The 23,541-nt window shown below is 47.6% G+C and overlaps 1 protein-coding gene across 1 annotated transcript in view; it reads left to right on the top strand.

Annotated features, from left to right (window-relative positions):
- Positions 1-887: 887 nt before the first annotated feature.
- Positions 888-23,541, top strand: part of ROBO3 (roundabout guidance receptor 3) — a 233,956-nt gene continuing 211,302 nt past the window's right edge. Inside the window, exon 1 of the mRNA XM_087706316.1 lies at positions 888-1,426. Coding sequence (XP_087562442.1) covers positions 1,354-1,426 — 73 coding nt within the window. The 5' untranslated portion in view covers positions 888-1,353. The remainder of the gene's footprint in view (positions 1,427-23,541) is intronic.

Below are 23,541 nucleotides of genomic sequence, written 5' to 3'. Positions count from 1 at the left end.
CTGGTTGGTGATCCTTCTTCAGGAGAGCAACACCTCCTCTTCAGGGTCAGAGGTCTGTTAACACTGCATGGAAAAGAAAGTGGATTCCTTCCATGCCTGTTGAATTCCGGTGTCTTGTCAGAGATCCGGAGATCCTCAATGTGGCATTTTCCAAGCACAGTGCCCCATTTTCCTCAGGATCTCTTGTCTTGCTGGGCAGTCTGCGCCAGCCATTCCCTCTTCTCTGTTAACTCCCTTCCATCCCACGTCAAAGTCAAAGGACTGCCGGTGACTGCTGGACCTCCTGATGGGCCAGAGGTCTGTCTGTCTGTCTGTCTGAGAGCTGAGGTGGCGCAGTGGTTAAATGCAGCACTGCAGGCTACTGCTAGATCAGCAGTTCAGCGGTTCAAATCTCACCGGCTCAGGGTTGACTCAGCCTTCCATCCTTCCGAGGTGGGTAAAATGAGGACCCAGATTGTTGGGGGCAATATGCTGACTCTCTGTAAACCGCTTAGAGAGGGCTGAAAGCCCTATGAAGCGGTATATAAGTCTACTGCTATTGTCTGTCTGTCTGTGTCTGTGTGTGCACGTGTAGTCCGCTGACTTCCACGCAGGTGAGCCGCTGCAAGCCTCCCAAACGCGACAGGCTCCCAGCTTGGGTGGAAGAGTTTGATGCCCTTCCCGGCTTTGCTCTCCTTCGGGTTAGAATCGGAACCCGAGGATGCCGGGTTCCAGTCGCCCCTGGCGTCCGAACCGAGAGTTGCCCGGCGAAGTTCCTCGGTGGGAACTCCGGCCGCTGCCCACCCGTGGGGAGAGAGGGAAGAGCCCCAAGCGAGCCGCCTCGGTTTGGCAACCAAACCCATCCAGCCTTTTACCTCCGTCCCCCCGCCCGCCCGCTCGCAGCCCCCTCCCCGGGCTGGCGCCAACTCCTCCCCGTGCCCGGCCTCCAGCCGAGGCAAGTCGGTGTCTCTTTAAGCTAGAGAGAGGAGGGGAGGGAAGGCAGGGACCAGCCGGCTGACAATGGGCCGGAGCGGCTGAGTTGGAGCAAATTCCGCGGCGGAGGCGGCGTCCCAGCTCCAGCGGCTCCGAGGCGAGCGGCTTGGCCCTTCCGCTGGGCGCTCGGAGATGAAGGCGCGCTGGCGCTGAGTTGAGCGGCGAGCCTGCCGAGCGCGCGGCTCCGGGAAGCCCCCCTTCTCCTCCCTGCTGGAAGCCGGGCGAGCCCCGCCGCCCACGGACTCCCGCGGCCGCCCCAGGGCTCCGGGAGGCAGGACCCGGAGGCAGCCCAGCCCCGCCACCGCCCCGCGCCCTCCACCCGCTGCGCGAGAGGGGACCCCGCTTTCCCCCTGCCGGATGCGTCCCTGGCGGAGCTGAGCCATGCGGCGGAGGCTCCCGCTCTGGTTCCGGAGCTTGCTGTGCCTCTGGCCGGTCCTGGTGGGACCCGCGGCAGGTAAGAGGCGCCGTCGAGCCCGGTTCTCCCTCCTGCTTCCACCTTCCCTCCACTGGCCCTCCCAAAGGAGCCGCGGGGCGCAGGGTGGCTGCCGGGTGTGTGTGTGTGTGTGTGTCTTTCGGGGGTTGACCTGGACGTGGAAGTGCAGCGCCCGGGGCGCGGAGTGGGGAGCCTTGCGAGGCATCGTTTTAGGGGAGAAACGGAGCCCGGGGAGAAGAGAAGAGTTGTGGAGTTTGGTGGCTCTCGGGGGTCGCGTGGGAACGGAGCCAAGTCTTTGGGTCTGTTCGGGGCTAGGCAAATGGGGCGACTGGTTCTGCCCCGCGTGGCAAAGGTCGAAGCGCTTTCGCAGGAGCGGCGCAGCCAACAAAAGGCGGTCCTCTCTCGTGGATAGGCAGCGGGGAGCGAGTTCCTCTCTTGGTCCCGGTCGTTCCCTCCTTCCACCTTCGCCTCGCCAGGCTTGGGCGCAGCCAGGGACCACCGCGTTCGACCCCGATCCGCGCACAGCGAAGCTTGCTTCGCGAGTGGTCCCCATACCCTTCCCCACATTCACTCCACCCCCCAGCGCCCCCCCCCCCATGGCTGGCTCGGCTCGGCTCCAGCTTGACAACTAACACGTGTCTAAATGTCCTGCGAGTGGGCAGGCAGTGCCTTCTACAGTTGGTCTCCAGCGCCAAGGCGGCGGTTGCGGGCTGCGGATCTGGGCAGTCCGTTTGGTGGCTTGGTGGCTGGCCGCGTGAAAGAACGGTCCCGATCCTCGGGTGGGGGGGGGGAGAGTGGGAAGGTTCCGGGGGGGGGCAGCTGCTGAGTCCCCCCCCTCTCCCCGTGGCCTTCCACCCTCAGCCTGGCACCTGGCTGGTGTCTGCAGAGTCCGCCCAGGCTCAGCCAGGGGGCTCCTCTGCGTCCTCGGTCTCCTGAAGGGAACAGATGGGCCGGAGAGGGATGGAAAAAAGGACACGTGGGGTGGGGTGCGCGGGGGGGGGGGAGGTTGCCTGGGAGAAGCTAGTCGCAGAGGCGAGGCAGTCAGCAGGAGGGAGGCTGACCTTTCGGGCCTCCCCCCCCCCCGACTTGTGGGTTCACCCAGCTCATCCCAACGAGTTGAGAAGCTGCTGCTTGTTTCTAGGCTAGAGCCGGTCCCCCTGTGACCGTCGGGGGATGTTCTTAATTTGCTTCTCTCCTACCGAATGAGCTCAGCAGCCTTTTCAGCAGGAAGTCAAAATCCGCACTAAGAGTCCCCCCCACCCTCCCCTCCACAAATCTGGCCGCTAGAGGAAGCTTGAGGATGCTCTTTAGAAAAAGGGATGCAGCAGGAGCCTTTGAAAATCTGCTCTCCGGGGCTAGGAAGGGAAAACAATCGTGGGTGTGTTGTTCCCAGCAAAAAAGATCCTTTAGAAACAGCAATTCTGGGTTGGGTAAAAATAGAAGAGATTTCTCCAGATAGGAGGTGTGGGCTCAATTAAAGCCCAAAGCTTTGAGTGGTGAGGACTGTGAATGGTTTTTTTTTTTTTTTTTTTTAGTAAGGGAGAAGGTCTCTGCTCTTGTGAATTTGGACACATGCTTTGGGGGGGGGGTTCCCCCTTCCTTCCAGCTTTGGGGAAGGATGGGAAGGAGTTCCAGGTTTCCAATTCATTCCCATCAATCTGGATTTTATTACCAAGAATTTGGTTTTGAGTGAGGTCGTTATTTGTCTTGGCTTTTTTTTTGGCTGCAACTTGAATGTCACAGGCCATTTGGTTGGGCGGGGAAAAATTCATGAGAGTTTAGAATTTTATATTCATAAGACGTTCCCCCCCCACCTCTGTTTTTCCATTTCAGCTCAAATGGGCCTATCTTAATAGGAATGTAAAATGCAGCTGCAGAAACTACCTTGGCAGGAGGAAATCTAGCATACAGCGCATAGCAGTGGGTGCCGTTACAGAGAGAGGTCCTGTTTCAAGGGATGCTTTATTATACTAGAGTAGTGTCAGCAGGAGTTGCACTGTACACCTCTTGCTGTTTCCCCTGCCATTGCTCTGCTTTCTTTGGAAATCTCTCTCTCTCCCTCCCTCCTCCTCTCCCCCCTCTCCCCCTCTCCCTCCTCTCTCCTCTCTCCCTCTCCCTCCCTCCCTCTCCCCCTCTCCCCCCCCTCTCTCTCCCTCCCTCCACCCTCTCTCCCTCCCCCTCCCTCTCCCTCCCTCCCCTCTCTCTCCCCATCTCCCTCCCTCTCTCCCCCTCTCCCTCCCTCCCTCCCTCCCCCTCTCTCTCCCTCTGTCTCCCTCTCCCTCTCTCCCTCCCTCTCCCTCTCTTCCTCCCCCCTCTCTCTTTCCCTCTCTCTCCCTCCCTCCATCTCTCCCCCTCTCTCCCCCTCCCTCTCCCCTTCTCTCCCTTCCTCCCCCTCTCTCTTCCCCTCTCCCTCCCCCTTCTCTCTCCCTCTCCCTCTCCCCCTCTCTCTCCCTCACTTCCTCCCTCCCTCTCTCTCTCCCTTTCTCCCTCCCTCCCTCTCTCTCTCCCCCTCTCCCTCTCTCTCCCTCTCTCTCTATGTTTATGTGTATCAAACTTGGAAGAAATACTTTAATCTGAACAATATGGCTTACGCTACTTACATCCACAACTAAACCCAAAGTTTCTGTTGCTAAGTGAAACATTGGTTAAGTGAATTTTACCCCATTTTACTACCTTTCTTGCCACTGTTGTTAAATGAATTTCTGCAGTTATTTAGTAGCAAGGTTGTTAAGTGAATCGGGCTTCCCATCTGACTTTGCTTGTTAGGAGCGCCACAAAAGGGGATCAGGTGATGCCAGGATACTGCCACCATCATAAATACGAATCAGTTGCCAAGCATCTGAATTCTGATCGCGTGACGGGGGAGGGGGGAAGGCTGCAACAGTCGTAAGTGTTGGAAAAAACCCAGTCATAAGTCATTTTTTCAGCGCCGTCGTAACTTGAAAGGGTCACTGAATGAACTATTGTAAGTTGAGGACTACCTGTAACAGGAAAGCAGGATGGATTAATTGTGGAAGTGTTTGAGGAACGATGGGGCTGATGTTTCATAGAGTGCTAAGAGCAGATGCCATCAATAGGGCTTCAGCAATAGCAATAGCAGTTAGATTTATATACCGCTTCATAGGGCTTTCAGCCCTCTCTAAGCGGTTTACAGAGTCAGCATATCGCCCCCAACAATCTGGGTCCTCATTTCACCCACCTCGGAAGGATGGAAGGCTGAGTCAACCTTGAGCCGGTGAGATTTGAACCGCCGAACTGCAGATAACAGTCAGCTGAAGTGGCCTGCAGTACTGCACCCTAACCACTGCGCCACCTCAGCTCTTCAGGGCATCCCGAAGTCAGAAATAACATTGCTGAGTAGCCAGGAGTGTGTCTCAGTCACTTAAACCTCATACATAAATCATTGCACGGGGTTTGCAGGCTGATATGGACATTTCAATTCAATTCAAACTTCAATTCAAACCCTTATTGTCAGAGTACAACGTGTGTATAATGAGATTGGCTGAGCCTCACTTTGTGCAGTCCCTACCCTCCCCAATACAACATAACTCACAGTGAAAGACAAAAAATCCCACGTCCAGTGACTCCTACTAACAAACACCCAGTCCTATTGCACCATGTAAACTTATTGTAAGTTGTGCCGGCCCTGCACGTCGGTCGTACTATGTTGTTGTAATCCCAGCTCCCACTTGGGAGCTTGATGCTCATCAACTCTATGCGGGTGTAGGCAAATTGTGCCCCTGGTGCTGCACTGTGCATCCATACACACATTATTTTAAGCACCACACACCAATACTGGGAGCTCAGGGGTCGCTGCGTGTGAATAGGCCACCGTCTTGTGGACCTTCCCCTCCCCCATTTCTTTTGCTAAATCTAGAAAAATAATATCTGTATTTTCTAAAAATTTATGCAACGTTCAACTCAAAGACCATCGCAAAGTTCAACGCACTTCTGCAGAATCAATAAGAAGACCCTATTTCTGTAAGAAGATATCTTTGGAGATAGGATTTGCAGGCAACATTTGGGCTTGAGGGAGCACAGAAGATATTAACTTGGGGGCATCAGAAACTCGAGCTGCAACCTTATTTATTCATGAGGTGTGCAGCCCACCTTTCCGCCAGGAGCTCAAGTTGATTACATATCCGCCAGTAGTGTTTCTCTGCACAAGTTTCTTTGGCAGCACACTGGCTTCCCACTTATGTATTTTTAATCAAAGGGAGAGAGAAAGAGAGCGAGAGAAAAGAGAGAGAGACCCCCCCCAAAGGATAACAGTCCCACTGAGAGGTATCAGCAGGCAGGCAGACAAGGGGCAGCCTGCTCATGAAGAGCTGGCGCATAAAACTGTAACCCAAATATTCAGACTCCAGTTAATCCTACTCCCTGATTGACACCCAAGCTCTGGAAGAAGGAAATGAGTATTGGCAAATCCAGAATGGGTTGTGGAAACACATGTTTAAGTACAACACTTAAGTAGTGGGTAGTATAGCCTTTGTTGTCATTGTACATCACGTATACAACAAAATTGGTTCTAGACTCACTCCATGACAAAAGAAATACAAACAACATAAATAGTATAAAGAATAATCCCTAGGCAGGTAATTAGGAAAATAAAGAAAAAGAAAGAAAAGAAAAACTAGTCATACGTTTCTCTCTGTGTGTGTGTGAGTGTGTGTGTGTGTGTGTAGCGATTGTGGTTGTGTTTAAGAGTCTGACAGCCCAAGGATGGCAACTATTTTTAAACCTATTTGTTCGGCTGGCTATGCTTCGATGTCTTCTGCCTGATGGTAGAAGTGCGAAGAGACACTGACCAGGGTGTGAATCATCTCCGAGTATCTTCCTTACTCTGCTAAAGCAGCCAGATCTGGCCATGTCACCCAGTGGCGTCAGAGGGTAAACCAATGGTTTCTTGGGCCAAATTGATCCCTCTCTGTAGTGCCTTCCTGTCCGCAGCTGTTAAACCAGCATACCATACTGTAATACAGTATGTGAGGACACTTTCTATGGGGGACCGATAGAAAGAGGACCATGCTGAAATGGTGACATACAGTATAAAGAAACTCTCCAATAGATGTTCTTGGTGGCCTTTTTTGTTGACTTGTGGCCTTCTGCATCCCTTTCTTAAGGAGAATTATCAGATGAGTTTATGGAGAAGAGGCCTCCCAACGCTTTGAACATTGAGTTTTAGTGTAACTATTTCTGAATACCAATCGCTAAACAGAATGAAAAAAATGTGCTACATGATGTATGTCCTGCATATACAGGTACTCCTCAACTTACAACCACAAGTTGGATCAGAATTTCTGTTGCTAAGCTGAGTTGTTCAGTGAGTCACGCCCAATTTTACAACCTTTTAGGGCCATGGTTGTTAAGGGAATTTCTGCAGTAGTTATGGGAATCATGCCGTCATTAAGTGAATCCAGTTTTTCCCATTGACTTTGATTGTCAGAAGGGACAATTACGATGCTTGCACTGTCCCGGTGCATAAATATGTCCCGTAGCCAAGTGCCTGAATTTTGATTACATGACCCATGGGGATCCTGCAATGGTTGTAACTGTGAGGACTAGTGCTAAGTCTTTTTTCAGTGCCGTTGTAACTTTGAATGTTTGCCAAACAAATAGTTGCAATTTGAGGACTATCTATATGTAATACCTGTATATAATACCTCTCATTTCCATCCTGAGCTACAAACTTTCCCCTTTACTGTTCCTGTTACTAAAATAACATGTTGGTGCTGGCTGGGGAATTCTGGGAGCCCTCACACATCTTAAAAGTTGCCAAGTTGTTTATAAAAAAACATATTCTAGACTTTATGGAGGCATTCATCAGTGAACTGTTGCAGGGGGAAGAAACAATATTCCTCAATCTTGGTACCTGCGGATTAGTAGGACTCCAACTCCCATCATCAGCCCCCACCAGTCTGATCCACAAACCAGGGACTAGTGTTTTGATCAGACTGTGGTACCCAGCTTGAGAAGTGTGCCTGGCATTTGAAGTAGCGTATTATTTTTATTTACTTGAGAGACCGCCTGCTGCCAATTACCTCCCACAGACCCATTAGATCTCACAGGGTTGGCCTCCTCCGGGTGCCATCTACCAGCCAATGCCACCTGGCTATTACCCGGGGGAGGGCCTTCTCTGTGGCAGCTCCGGCCCTCTGGAATGAACTCCCCGCAGGGATTCGGACCCTCACCTCTCTCCAGGCCTTCCGAAAAGCCGTCAAAACCTGGCTTTGCCGGCAGGCCTGGGGGTGATGAGTTCCCTCCCCTCTCGACATGTATGGTTGTGCGACTGTTGTCTACTTTTATTATTTGTATTTTGTCTTTTATGTTCCCCCCTTTTTTCCCCCTTGAATTGTTCGCCGCCCTGAGTCCTCCCGGAGAAGGGCGGCATACAAATAATAAAATACAAACACAAATACAAATTTAGTTTGTCAAACATGTAAAAGATAACAGGTATAAGTATAAACAGAAATGTGAACACATTTTTTTGACGGGAGAGAGATGGGAAGGGTGACTTTAGAAGAGATGGTGTCTATGTTAAGAATAGCTATCCCTCCCTCGAGATTTGCAAGGTTCCTACCTTGATAATATTCTGAAAGTCCCTAAAAACTTGGCTCTCCTCCCAGGCCTTGGGGTTGGGTGGCGACTGAACAAAATAAATTGCATTCAGCATTGTGCCATGCTGGTGACAGATAGTCTGGTTTCCCAGCTCATTTTTTTTCCAAGCGTGTGGGCATATATGCACATCAAACATATTCAAACACGCTGATCCCTCTGTATCCAAGTTAGGCTGATCCAAATCTCTTGAGATTTGACTGCATCTGTACCATTATTTTATTCATACCAGAAGTGGCGATTTCAGCAGTCTCTGACAAATCCACTCCTCTCTCCTTAATGTTCTACTTGCGAAATGGAATGGTTGCTTTTTTTAGAAGCTGCCCAAAGAGGAGAAGAATAGAAAGGCAGAGGAGAAGAGAAGGCGTTGAAGGAAGGCTATGAAGTGGGAGAGGTAAACTCGGAAATCATCTCCAACTGACTGGCCCTTGTCGTTCCAGCCCCCTTCTCAATTTTGCATGTAAAGATTTGGGCCCGTCCTGAAACGGATGTTGAGTGTGTGTGTGTGTGTACAACACACTGAGTCACACATCTTTTGGCCTAGCAGGTTGTGCAAACTGAGCCCATATGGTTTGTGGCACAGTGTGTGATGCAAACTCAGAAAAAAAATGGGGCTCATTTGCATAAACCATTGATAAGTTAATCATTAGTGAGCTTGTTTATGTGTCTGCGGAAACTGCAGGAAAAAACAACAACTTGGAATGGTGTGTTTTCGTCACACTCTGTTCAGGGAGGGCCTCACCCTGGTTTGGTTTGCTGGTTACCTGAACACCAAATCTCCAAGTCACTTGAACAAATCCCTTTTCATCCTTCCTAAAGACTTCTGCCTCTCCATCTCCTTTCTCTGGGAAACTGCTCAGATAATTAAGGCCAGAACAGGGCTTGACTTGTTACCACTAAGAGGATATGTCCCCCTCCTTTTTTTTAAAAAAAATATTGTTTGCCTTTCAGTGTTTGGCAGAGACTTTGCTTTTCAGATTCACATGGCAGCAGATGACGCTGGTGGGAGGTGAGGGGAAGGAAAAAGATGGCACCAGCGGAAACCTTGAGAGTTGCTGGCTGCTCCTGTTGGCATCGCATCCTTGGAGAACGTTGTCATCCTTGTAAAGACAAATTCTAGGTCAGATCCTGCCAGCCCCAAGAAGGGCTGTGCAATGGCATGTGGGAATGGCCTCAGAAGAAATGGGAAGGAATGGGAATGGTCAGATAAGACCAGATAAGAGACGGCTTAGCCCATAACTGCATAAGGGGCAGAGAAGGAGACTCAGAAAGAAACAGGCCTGACTTCTCAGGATATAAAAGAGATGGTGGGAGATTTGTACTTTCAGACTTTCAAGGTTCTATTATTGTAGCTTTACAATAAAACAGGATTAGCCCATCTGGTTGTGTTTTCTGTCTGGTCTACTTGGGAAGGCTGACATCAGTCCTTGCAAATCTGAAAGTAGAAATCTCCCACGGTCTCCTTTACATTCTGAGAACATGTGAAAGGTCCCTTCTGAACCTCTTTCTCCATCCATTATGCAGCTGTGGGGTCTTCCCTCCCTTATCTAGCCATTCTCTAGGAAACATCTCTTCCGCAGGTCTCCCAAGGCCAATTCCACATACCATTACAGGCTGGGACCTTCTAAACACTCACTCATATTGGTAGCTGGGGAACAGCTGCACTTTAAGCTTGAGAAACGCTGTTCTATAGAATATCTTCCACCCATATAAGCAATGAGCAAATCTCTCAAGTATGCACTATGGATCTTAACAACATTCACGCAAATGGGTTTGATGAGTTAGGTAAAAGTCCCTAAAATGTTCCTCTAAGTGCTCCTCAGGGCCCTCCAAAAATTGCTAGCAAACGGTCATTTTTAACAGGAGCCAAGGGCAAGAGGATGAAATCCATGGAGAAGAATCATATTCACCATCTTCCTTTAGGAATAAGAATCAAATGCAGATCCTTTTCTGGCTGTTCCCATTCCTTCGTTGTGGCCCAAAGAATGACATGCCATTCAAAGGTCAGGAAAATTTAGTTTAGTTTACTTTATTGCCATTGCATATCATACAATGAAATTAAATGCTGTCTTCAGCGTACATTATAACTATAAAAATAAAACACGAACACACATCCTTCACATTCTATATAATTGAAATTGAAAACCCGATATTGCATTAATATTGCACCATAGCAATGATTGCTAACATTTTTTGGATCGCATGCCAAAAGCGGTGGGAGTGCAGGAGTGTGTGTGTATGGGTGCGCCACCCCCATAATGCTATGTGTGTGACCCCATCGTGCATGCACGCATGACTGCAGCACACATGCATGCACGACTAGCGCTCCCCCCACTCTCCCCGCTTTTGGCACACTTTTTTTGCTCTCCCCAGTCTCCAGAGGCTTTTTAGGAGCCTGGGGAGGGTAACAATAGCCACCCCTGCCCAGAGGCCCTGCGGAGGCTTCAGGAGCTTCCCTGAAGCCTCCGGAGGGTGAAAAACGGCCCTACGGGCAACCCAGAAGTTTGGGAACAGTGACACCCAGTTCGTCCGTAGGGCCGTTTTTTTTGCCCTCCGGAGCCTTCCCTGAAGGCTCTGGAGGGCAAAAAACGGCCCTAGGAGCAAATCAGAAGTCCATTCCCGAACTTCTGGTTTGATCGTAGGGTCAGTTTTTCACACGAAAAACAGCCTCAAAAGAAGGCCGAAGTCAGCTGACCAGTGTGTGCATGCGCATTGGAGCTGACAGGGACAATGCCTCGCGTGCCCTAACAAATGGCTCCATGTGCCACCTGTAGCATGCCTGCCATAGGTTCGCCATCACAGCACTGTCCCATAGAATTCAATATAGCTACTGCCCTGGGACAGAAGCTGTTTTTCAGCCTCTTTGTCCTTTATTGTCCTGTACCGTCTGCCAGAGGGTAATAGTTTAAAAATAAAAGGGGTGTCCAGGATGAGATTGATCTTGAAGAATGTTTTGAACTTTCTTAAGGCAGCGGGAGCTATAAAGCTCTTCCAAAGAGGAGAGAGGGCAACCCGTGATCCTCTGGGCAATGATGTTGACCCTGTGGAGCCCTGTCCTATCTGCCACTGTGCAGTTGGCAAACCGCACACAGATGCAGTAAGTTAAAACGCTCCCTAATATGCAGCGGTAGAAGGTCACCAGCGGTTTTTCATTCAGTTGCTTTCCGAGAAGTCTCAGGAAAATGCCATTCTAAACAAGCACGTGATTCTTCCTAGATATTCTGGGCTCCACCTTCTCCCACGAAGTGTTTGACTCAGCAGAGTTGCAGGGAAAGTCTGATGAAGCTTAATCCCTGCCCTCCTTCTCTGCTTTGCCACCAGCCTTACTTGTGGGAAGATGCCATCACAACATCCCCATTAGCTGAGTGTATTGTGGCTGTTGAATGGGCCCCGGTTGAGACATGTTCTCTTACACTGCCTGTATTAAAGAGATCTCTGATTCACTCTTATTATTATTATACGTATTTTTAATTACAAATGTTACAGGAAATCCTCCACTTAAGAACCATTTGTTTCGTGATCATTCCAAGTTACGATGGCACAGAAAAAAGAAACTTACGGCCAACTGGATCTCGCACTTAATGACGGTCGCATGAGTAAATTTGGGTGCTTGGAAACTGCCATATATTTACGATGGTTGAAACGTTTGAGGATCATGCGATCCCCATTTGCAATCTTCCCAATTGATAAAGCAAAGTCATTGGGGGGGAAGCCGGATTGGTCATAAAATCGGGTGCGACTCAATAACCATCTTGCTTAACAATTGGAAATGCTGGTCCCAATTTTGGTCTAGGATTGGGACCATATGACACGGGTTGGTGGAACCACACCCGTGGCATGACAAAACCACGGTCCACTAAAGCGCGCCTGATTAAAGCGCGTCACTGACATAATCATCAGCGCGACAACAACGACCGCGGAGAAAAAAGGGCGCTTTAAAAAGCGCTTTTAAAGCAAGCCGATTAACGTAAAGGTAAGGGTTAGGGTTAGGGTTAGGTTAAGGGTTAGGGTTAGGTTTAGGGTTACGTTAAGCGTTAGGGTTAGGTTTAGGGTTAGGTTAAGGGTTAGGTTTAGCGTTAGGTTAAGGGTTAGGTTTAGGGTTAGGTTTAGGGTTAGGTTTGGGGGGGTTAGGTTTAGGTTTATGCATTAATTTTAGCTTTACCGCTCACAGCGTGCTTTTTTCGTCGCGCTGTGATGACATCAGGTACGCGGTTAGGTCGAGCGCGCTTTAGACGACCGCGGTTTTGTGGTGGAACCAAAACACCAGGATGCTCAGATGAATTTTAAGTAGAGGTAGTCCTCAACCTATCACCACAGTTGAGCCCAGAATTTAGGTTGCTAAGTGAACAATTTGTTAAGTAAGTTTTGCCCCATTTTATGACTTTTCTGGTCGCAGTCGTTAAGCGAATCACTCCACTTGTTAAGTTATTAACACTGTTGTTAAGTGAATCTAGCTTCTCCATTGATTTTGCTTGTCAGAAGGTCGCAAAAGGGGATCACATGACACCACACCACACACACACACCCTGGGATGCTGTAGCCATCATAAATATGAGCCAGTTGTCAAGCATTCAAATGTATATCACATGACCCTGGAGATGCTACAACAGTCATAAGTGTGAAAAATGGTCATAGGCAGGGGTGGGCTTCAAAAATTGCAGCAACGGGTTTGCTGCCCCGTTGCTGGGTGGGCGTGGCCATGGTGGGCTTGGCCTAGTGGGCCTCATGCACCGTGGCGGGCTTTTTTTGCCCTCCCCAGGCTCTGGAGCAGTGGTGGGTTCATACGGGTTCTGACTGGTTCAGCCAAACCGGTATTGGTTGGGCGGTCTGAGTCGCTGGAACCGGCAGCAACCAAGGCCTGCCACACCCCCGAACAGGTTGTCTGGTCAGCACTGTAGGTGCCGCCATCTTGTTTTTTGCTTCTGCGCATGCGCAGAACAATTTTTATTGCAATGCACATGGGTGTGCATGGACGCGCGGTCCACCAATTGAGTGAACTGGCAGTAGTGACTGCCGAAACCCACCCCTGCTCCGGACGCTTTCCTCAAACCTCTGGGAGGGCAAAAACTGCTTCCCTTGGGCTCTGAAGACCCTCCGGAAGCAGGGAGAGCCGAGGTGGCACAGTGGTTAGGGTGCAGTACTGCAGGCCACTTCAGCTGACTGTTATCTGCAGTTCAGCGGTTCAAATCTCACCGGCTCAAGGTCGACTCAGCCTTCCATCCTTCCGAGGTGGGTGAAATGAGGACCCAGACTGGGGGGGCGATATGCTGACTCTGTAAACCGCTTAGAGAGGGCTGAAAGCCCTATGAAGCAGTATATAAGTCTACTGCTATTGCTATTGCTATTGGAAACAGGCCCGTTTCTGGCGTTCCAGACCCTCCAGTAGGACCGTTTTCCCCCCTCCCCGAGTCTCCACGCAGGCCCTGCACTTACCTGACAGAATGAACAGGCCATGTGGAGACTCCTGAGAGGGGAGAGGCAGCTTGGGAGGGGAGGAGAGGGGTGGGCGGGGCCAGCCAGGGGTGGCATTTGGGGGGGGGTTGCCCAACTGGGCAGAATCCTACCTAGAGGATTGCCCAAACCCGTGCGAACCCCCAGCCTCCCACCCCTAGTTTTGGTCACCTTTTTCAGTGCTGTTGTAACTTTGGACAGTCACTAAATGAACTGCTGTAAGTGGAGGACTACCTGTATGATTCCTTTTTTAAAATAAAATCAGGGCCTTGTCTTGTGTTCTTGGTAGGTTGCACCGAGAGTTGTTCCTTTGACTGGTGTTAAAAAGGTAACTATGCTCTCGCACCTTCTGCTAAGCCAGGATTTGTTAAAGCATTTATTGGTTCTCACATCGTGCAACATTATCACTTATGAGTTCACACATCACAGTAACCCAAACCCAAACAAAGCCCTCCTTCCTCTTCCTTGGTGTGGAAACAGGTCTTGTGTGGAGTCTGTCAGGTGTTAAAGTGAGGGAGCTATTCATGTGAATGTGTTGAAAGAATGCCATCCCAGTTCAGCCAGGCAAAGGGTGGCCTTGGAGCCAACAGATTTCTTCCATCCTGCAAGTTTTTAGCTCGGGGAGATAAGAACTGAAACAAAGTTTGTTCTCCAGAGAGTTGTAAAAATAAAAGTTCTGGATGGTTTGGGTGTGTGTGTGTGTGTGTGGGTTATGTCATTTAAAACAAATGTGTTTTGTCTCCTCGGTGGCAAGAGGCCTGTAAGCACTTTATCTTTGTCCCTCCAAATCAAGTTCCTGAATTGACTGATTGATTGCAGGGTCCTTAATTGAGTTTGAATTTTTGGAGCAGAGACACAATCATCCTTTTCTTTCGGCTGCCTCTTGGGCGCTGAGCTAATCATCCGTGTTCCAGGCTCAGTGGAAAGTGACAAAGTTGAGATGCACAATAGAGAAGCGGGGTAGAAAGAAGGGTTTGAGCATTGCTCCAGAAAGGCTGAAGGTCGTCATCCCACTTAGGAATTCCTTGCCTATCCATGCACACTGTAGATGTGTCTTGGAGGATATGGAACAATTTGATCTTTTCTAAAAGTTTGTTTATTTATAAGGCCACGCAACTCTTCAACAACTCAGGGTAGCAGTAAAAGCCGTCCTAAAATACAACGAAAAGCCCAAATATTCAGAGTAGTCATTAAAAGAGAATCAGAAATGTAGGATCTGCCAGCCAATTTAACCCCAGGTCTGGGGCAAGTCCAGGTTTTCAGAACACTTTTGAACATGGCTAAGGTTGGGGACAGAGGTGTACCTTGAAGAAGTAATAGCAATAGCAATAGCAGTTAGACTTATATACCGCTTCATAGGGCTTTCAGCCCTCTCTAAGCGGTTTACAGAGTCAGCATATTGCCCCCAACAACAATCCAGGTCCTCATTTTACCCACCTCGGAAGGATGGAAGGCTGAGTCAACCCTGAGCCTAGTGGGATTTGAACAGCCGAACTGCTGAACTGCAGTCAGCTGAAGTAGCCTGCAGTGCTGCATTTAACCACTGCGCCACCTCGGCTCTAAGGGGAGGGGATGCTATGGCTATGACAGAAAAAGCACACTTCCTAGGTCCCATTAGGTCAATGCTTCTCAACCTTGCCCCACCTGAAGATGCGTGGACTTCAACTCCCAGATTTCCCCAGCCAGCAGAGCTGGCTGTGGAATTCTGGGAGTTGAAGTCCACGCTTCTTCAGGTGACCAAGGTTGAGAAGCACTGCATTAGGTGGAATGAACTGAACCAGCTGAACCCTGCCAAAACTAGATGGCTTCTGGGTCCTGGAACCTTCTGGTTCTAAGACTATTGTATATCATCTCTGGTGCCTGGTTAGGGTTGTACTGCTCCAAACAGACCTTGAGGGCAACGTGGGCGTGTTCCTGGACTCACAACTCTTGCTCAAGGAGCAGGTAGCAGTCGTGGTTTGTGAGGGAGGGGGGCTTTGCATAACTTCATATTTTTTTCACCAGTTGCATCCATTCCTACTCATGGTCACCCATGCTCTGGCCACCTCCCTGTTGGACTATTGCAATGCACTCTATATGGGGCTGCTAGTGAGGAGCACCTGGAAGCTTCTGCTGGTGCAAAATGCAGTGACACGAGCAGTTTTTGTGTGTCCCTGGCAAAGCACATGTTACACATCTGCTTCATGAGCTGCGTTGGGTTACCAGTTTGTTTCCAGGTCCAATTCAAGGTGTTGACGTTGATCTTTAAAGCCCTACATGGTATAGGACTGGGTTACTTTGAGGGTTTGCCTCTTCCAGATTTCAATCTGTCCATCCCATCAGATCCAACACAATGGGTACGTTATGGGTTAAGTCATCTAGGGAGCTTCCATCTGGTGGGCCCTAGGCCAGGGGTCAGCAACCTGCGGAGCCGCATGTGGCTCTTTCATCCCTCTGCTGCGGCTCCCTGTCGCTGGTCAGCTCCACAATTAATAGGGCTTTCAGTTAGGACAGGTAGAGAGGAAGAACGATGCTGTGCTAGGAGGAGACTCCATGGTGGGGGAACCGGACTTCCGGTTGGCTCCAGAATTGAATGGGGGTTTCTGGTTAGGACCTTTGTGGCTCTTTGAGTGTTTAAGGTTGCTGACCCCTGCCTTGGCAGCAGGCTTTCTCTGCCATGGCCCTCACATTATGGATTCTTCAGCTACTCCCCCCCTGAGATGAGGTCCTGAGCTGTTGAAGGTCCCTCAAGACCTTCTTATATGTCAGCAGACGTTGAGACCCCAGAGGATGGGTGAATGAGTGACATGGCTCCCTTCTTATTAATATTCCTCCTCCTATTATATGCTTTCTTAGGTTTTGCTTGCATTGTTGATATGTTTTTTTAACCATTATTACATAATGGTTTTAGCTAATGACTGTTTGTTTCCTGTTTTACTGGATTGTTGTATGCTGCGCAGAGTCACTGTCCATGGGATGGGTGGCCATATAAATTTGATTAATAAATAAATATGGCTAATGGGTAGGCATGCCTCCATGTCCAGGAGAAACTATAAAAGAAGGTTCTTTAGATAACCAGTTGAGAAAGCTATGCCAGAATTTTGGCTTTTCTTGTTGACTTGCTTAAAAGCCCAGTCTTACACTCTCTTGTCCCCTGATAGCATTATACAATACAATACAATACAATACAATACAATACAATACAATACAATACAATACAATACAATACAATACAATACAATACAATACAATACAATAGCAGAGTTGGAAGGGACCATGGAGGTCTTCTAGTCCAACCTCCTGCCTAGGCAGGAAACCCTATACGGTTTCAAACAAATGGCTATCCAACATCTTCTTAAAGACTTCCAGTGTTGGGGCATTCACAACTTCTGGAGGCAACTTCTGTTCCACTGATTAATTGTTCTCACTGTCAGGAAATTTCTCCTCAGTTCTAAGCTGCTTCTCTCCTTGATTAGTTTCCACCCATTGCTTCTTGTTCTACCCTCGGGTGCCTTGGAAAATAGTTTGACTCCCTCTTCTTTGTGGCAACCCCTGAGGTATTGGAATTATTTGTGCTTTATTTCACTTTCACTCCAGTGGTTCCAAGGCAGCCACTACCCTTAACTCACCCACCAGTATAATTTTCCCCAGATCCTGGAAAGAAAGACTGAGAAGAGAAAACATTGTGGTTTAGTGCACAAATGATTATTGTTTGCATGTTTGCCTCTTTAACTGCTACGTGTAAGGTGGCAATTTTAAAGACAATGTTTGTAAGCTGCCTTATGGAACCTTGTATGGAAGGACAGTCTGAAAAACATAAAAAAGTAGTCAAATGAATATGAATAATTCTGAGTGCCTCTTCATAACCTGATGGGTGTAGATTGAAAACTGGATTTCTCTGCTTCTAGTGAACCCCTATGCATATGGATTTCCTTCCGAGGAACCTCTGTCTTATTTGTTCTCTGGAAATCCAATGAGGGCTGTTCTGATCCCCTCCTCCGTCCAGTAACGAATGCCGAGACAAGCTTAAATGAGAATGTCCTTTAATAACAAGTTCAGACTCTTGGTGGCTGAAAGCCAAGTAAACAAATAGATAAGGACCTTGGTAGCAAGGCCGACAAACTTTGGCAGCAATTCAGACTGCCAAGTTTGTTTCTCTTTAGTCAAAGCGTTGACTTCTCCAAGAAGGGCATGGCACAAGCAGTCTCTTTTATAGTCTGGAGAGGAGCCTAATGACCATCAGCAGAGTGTAATTACCTCCTGTAATTACATAGTTGTTCTTGACGCTGAGTAGCCCTTCGACGGTGTGCATCCCGGAACAACTCACAGTTGGTTTCTGGATCACTCTCCCTTGTCTCCTCCCCACTGATCCAAGGCTCAGGCGCCACCTGGTGGCCAACCAGTCTCTCTGCACCCTGCTCGGAGTCAGAACCCTGTCCAGGGTCCTCCACATCCTCCAGGGCCGACTCATAGGGCCCCTCGCTGTCAGAGTCTGGTGGCAGCTCCAACGGCTCCTGCTGGGCCACAACAGAGGGCAATGTCATTTTTTTTGTTCACCCCGTTATATTTTGGTATTCAGTATTTGCGGCAGTCGCGTCTTCCTTTAATTCCCCCCAAATGTTCTGAAAGCATTCAATAGGCATGGTAATTTTAAAGAATCATTAGAAGATCATTAGCCATATTGCAGCAAATAGACTAGAGAAACGAGTGCAAAGCAGCTGAAGAATATAATTTTAAAAAACCCAAATATGGTAACGGTAATGAAAAGAGAGTTCCAGAAGCAATGAGATGCTCACAGATAAATGAAGGAACAAAGGATGTCTTCAATAATAATCATGAATAGAATAGTTGCCTCTTTGTCTTTGTTCCTCCTGCACGTCTTTCTTCTTTGAGTTATTCCTTGTTTTCCTAATACTTTGCTGGCCAAGGGATATATACCCATTTATACAAACCGCACTAAACTACAATGTTGTATTGTCTGGATTGGATTCGGTTGTTGGATAAATCCGACCATTGAAATTCATAAACTACGAGTTAGCCTGTTGGGTAGATCCTGTCAATGGGGGTTCATTTAATAAATCATATTTAAGCAAACTATGGCTTAGCAGGCTATATTAAGACAGTCTGAGACTTATGGACCTGCCACAAGTCCCTTTTCTTCGGTGCCATTGTAACTTTCACTCAATGAATGGCTGTAAGTCAAGGACTAGCCTTATTACCTTTCTTCCATTGGTCGTTTCTTGGTTGGAGAACCTTGCCTTGCAAAAGGCTGGTGGTACTTGGGGAAGGGTTTTAAAAGAAAGGAAACCCCTACTTCTTATCTTGAGATGAATGTTTGCAACTTAGTCTTAGCCCTGTCAGGGTTCCAAGTAACACCCCCAATGAAAGAAAACCCCGAGGCTTGAAATTCCTCAAAGTTCCATTTTATTAGAGATGTCATATTGGCACATCTGGGAAAACCGAAAGTTTCCAGGTTTTCCCCACCTAAACAAAAGTCCAAGTCCCTACCCAGCTCCCCCACGTCCATCACATGGCCCAATCAGGCACCGTCCTAACCGGAGATGCCTCCCAGTCACACCACTCCAGATGCAGGGCAAGATGTCCTTCACTCTCTGAGAAGGGAATGTTATTATGCCTCTATAATCTCCCATAATCCATATAAACCCCCCCCCCCGCGCCATTTCCCCACAGCAATAAATGTGGCAGGCCGAAAAGGCCCAATGCCAAAGAAGGCTTTCACGCCTGACAAGCCCCATATTTAGCAGCTGGCAACTCTGATCTTGGTTGTTACTGAAAAAGCTAAACTGAGTTAGCATTCCGTCTGTTCTTATTCTGGTCTATTCTTAGTCAAGTTGTCTATAGGTTCCATTCAACATGCAATATACTCAGTAGTGGATTTCAACATTTTTTAGAACCTCTTCTGTAGGTGTGGCCTGCTTTGTGGGAGTGGCTTGCCAGTCATGTGACTGGGTGGGAGTGGCTTGCCAGCCATGTGACTGGGTGGGCATGGCCAACTTGTAAAATGTGGTGAAACTCACTTAACAACGCTCTTGCTTAGCAACCAAAATGTTGGCTCAGAACCTCTGGCATTTGAAGCACGCAAGTCTTAAAGCTCTCAAGTTACAATACCCTTGCACTCCTAACCCTTTAGAAAAAAAAACCTAGGGTATTAAACTTGACAGCTTTAAGACTTGTGGACTTCAACTCCCAGAATTCCTCCTCCAGTCATGTTGACTCAGGAAGTCTGGCATTGAAGTGTGCAAGTCTTAAAGCTGTCAAGTTACAAGACCCTTGCACCCCTAACCCTTTAGAAAAAAAAAACCAGGGGTGTTCAAACTTGACAGCTTTAAGACTTGTGGACTTCAACTCCCAGAATTCCTCCTCTCGCTCTTCATCTTGATGATGTGTGGACAGGCAGGGGGAGGGAGCAGGAACCGGTTCTAAACAGCATGGTAGATTTGTGGAACCTCTTCTACAGAAGAGGTTAGAACTGGCAGGAAGCCACCGCTGAATATACTATTCTAGATTTTTTTAAAAAAAATAAAAACTCCAGGTACCAGAACATGTCCCATTGAATGGGCTATGAATAATATAGGAGTATGTATTTTAATGAAACACTGGCTTTGACAACTGATGGCCTAGCTAAAGAAGGCAAGGCAAGCAAACGGATGCGGTCTTAATTCAATTTTCATTTTTGCTGTTGTGGCTGATCCGCCTCTTTGCTCTGTCAGGCCAAGGGAGGGGTTCACCAATTGATATAAATTAGACAAATAAATAAATAATTGCTGTGGGCTAATCTCAGTCACCTCTCCGACCTGCAGAGGTGGTCGATAAGAGTGGAAGGCTCGAAGCCATAAGATACAAGCAATAGCAGGAAGCTTACTAAGGAAAACCACTCCGTTGGGATTTCTTTGGGGGGAGGTGGGATTTTATTTCTTTGTTCCTCCTTGTGGGAAATGGCTACTTTTCTCAACCTTCTTTCTTCTCCCCCCTGGGTAAAGGTGAGAAGGATAAATTTGCAACTGAATCCCCCAACCCCATTAGGAGACTCCCCAAAAAGTGGTTTATTGTTTCTATTTTTGTTTTGCATCTCCCCCACCTACCCACCCCCAAAAATCCCCCCAAAGGAGAATGCTACATTGCTACTCCTTCTTTGCCTTGTGAGGCTCAAGACAGATTAGCTGTGGGTTTTGTTTTTTGTTTTAAATGAGGGTCCTTTTGGGATCACCATCTAGAGCAACAGTAGGAGGTTGGAGCAGAATGTCAAATGTCAGAGACGGGGGATCCTGATTGCTGAGGCACCAAATAAATGGCAATTTTACGTGAGGGACTCTAAGCAGGAGAGGAAGGGAAGCTGACAGTGAACAATTGAGTTCTTCCTTTGTCAGGAAATAAGCTGCTAACATTCCATTCCTGGGTTTACGTTTTTATAGAGTTTCCCTCCCTCCCTCCCTCCCTCCCTACTTTTTTCTTTATTTCTCTTTCCCTTCCTTCCTTCCTTCCTTCCCTCCTTTCTGTATTTCTTTCTTTCTTTCTTTCTTTCTTCCATCCTGCCTTCTCTCTCCCTCCCTCCTCCTTCCTCCCTCCCTTCCTACTTTTTTCTTTATTTCTCTTCCTTCCTTCCTCTTCCTTCCTTCCTTCCTTCCTTCCTTCCTTCCTTCCTTTCTTTCATCCTGCCTTCTCTCTCCCTCCCTCCCCCTTCCTCCCTTCCTACTTTTTTCTTTATTTCTCTTTCTCTTCCTTCCTTCCTCTTTCTTTCTTTCTTTCTTTCATCCTGCCTTCTCTCTCCCTCCCTCCTCTTCCTCCCTCCCTCCCTTCCTACTTTTTTCTTTATTTCTCTTTCTCTTCCTTCCTCTTTCTTTCTCTTTCTTTCTTTCTTTCTTTCTTTTTCGTCCTGCCTTCTCTCTTCCTCCCTCCTTCCTTTCTTCCTCCCTCCCTACTTTTTCTTTATTTCTCTTTCTCTTCCTTCCTTCTTCTTTCTTTCTTTCTTTCTTTCTTTCTTTCTTTCATCCTGCCTTCTCTCTCCCTCCCTCCTCTTCCTCCCTCCCTCCCTTCCTACTTTTTTCTTTATTTCTCTTTCTCTTCCTTCCTCTTTCTTTCTTTCTTTCTTTCTTTTTCTTCCTGCCTTCTCTCTTCCTCCCTCCTTCCTTTCTCCCTCCCTCCCTCCCTCCCTACTTTTTCTTTATTTCTCTTTCTCTTCCTTCCTTCTTCTTTCTTTCTTTCTTTCTTTCTTTCATCCTGCCTTCTCTCTCCCTCCCTCTCCCTTCCTCCCTTCCTAATTTTTTCTTTATTTCTCTTTCTCTTCCTTCCTTTCTTTCTCTTTCTTTCTTTCTTTCTTTCTTTCTTTCTTTCTTTCTTTCTTTCTTTCTTTCTTTCTTTCTTTCTTTCTTTCTTTCTTTCTTCCATCTTGCCTTCTACCTCCCTCCCTCCCTCTCTCTCTCGCAAAAGCTCAGCCACCAGCACCACTTTCAGTAAGATACACTCTTGCTTAAAATACTTAACTGAATTGCACAGCAAAATGTAAAAGCAGCGTAAGCAGAAAATAGAAACACTGGCTTGGCCAGGAGCTGGAAGAGGAGACTAAAAATGACTTTGCAATAATGGGAGTGGTATAATGTAAACTTTTTATTTGCAAACTGCCTCAGCTTTCAGTGTGAAGTAGTGGCCATTTCCAGCTGCGGTTTTTATTTACAGACCAAATTAGCCCTGACCAGCCAAGGAGTGAATGTTCAAATGCTTCTGTTAATGTTTTTATAAACATCTTCTAAAAATAACATTTGGATTCCAGTCTTTTCATGACTGATAAGCACGTTCTTGACTGAAAATGCTTATTTCATTTGGAAAGATTCAACGAAGGATAACGCACTTTTCCAAGAAGAGATGCAGACACCTCTCAGGGCTAGTGAGCATTTGTGGGCGCTCACTAAGTCGAGGCTCTTGCAATTCTAAATCTGGGCAGAAAAAGCTGACAGCTGCAAAACCCTTGAAATTATTCCTCCTGGAGAGTTGATGGACCTTGGGAAGAAAGTCCCCCCCCCCCCGAATCTGCTGAGATAATAGCAGGGGAAGGGGAAAAAAAACTCATTTCACCAAATCACAAACTAAATTTATCTGTTAACCATCATGCTGTAACTTTGGCATGATACCTCACAAATAGTGTGTCCACAGAGCCGAGGCGGCGCAGTGGTTAAATGCAGCACTGCAGGCTACTTCAGCTGACTGCAGTTCTGCAGTTCGGCTGTTCAAATCTCACCTGCTCAGGGTTGACTCAGCCTTCCATCCTTCCGAGGTGGGTAAAATGAGGACCCGGATTGTTGTTGGGGGCAATATGCTGACTCTGTAAACCGCTTAGAGAGGGCTGAAAGCCCTATGAAGTGGTATATAAGTCTAACTGCTATTGCTATTGCTATGACAGTAGCCAGGAAGCTAACCAATTCTCCAAAGAATCAGAGAAGATTCTGCTACTGGAGAAAGTAGAGTTCTCCCCAGTTTAACCTGTGGTTATAGAAAGGATGCCACCGGAACGAGGACCTTGCTATAATCAGTGAGAAATTTTGGGAAGCCTAAAAGGGCAGCTTTGTAATGAGGAACCAGGGCTTAACATATCTTGAGCCATTTGTCTTTCTCATACAAGCATGCACTGATGATATATTGACAGGCAGAGTCATACCTCACCTCTCCTCTGGCTTCTGGGACTTCATCAGTCTTTCCATCCCCATTTTCAAACCAATTGTCAGCCTGTCTAGAAAGCTACCTTTTAAAAACAAATAAATGAGTTGAGTCAGTCAAATGATTTAATTTTGGTTGTTGACTAGCTTTACATGACAGAATGCATAGGAATAAAGTCAACTAAAACAAATGAAAAATGAAATTCATTCTATCTATCTATCTATCTATCTATCTATCTATCTATCTATCTATCTATCTATCTATCTATCATCTATCTATGTATCTATATATCTAAATCTTATCTATCTATCAGCTATCTGCTGTCATCTATTTGTCTGTCTGTCTGTCTGTCTGTCTGTCTGTCTGTCTGTCTGTGTCTGTCTGTCTATCTATCTATCTATCTATCTATCTATCTATCTATC

Source organism: Thamnophis sirtalis, unplaced genomic scaffold (assembly GCF_051295495.1).
Source record: "Thamnophis sirtalis isolate CommonGarterSnake01/CBP01778 unplaced genomic scaffold, rThaSir2_p1.2 scaffold_2, whole genome shotgun sequence".
Lineage (NCBI taxonomy): Eukaryota > Metazoa > Chordata > Lepidosauria > Squamata > Natricidae > Thamnophis > Thamnophis sirtalis.
This window is presented reverse-complemented; position numbering and strand designations above follow the sequence as displayed.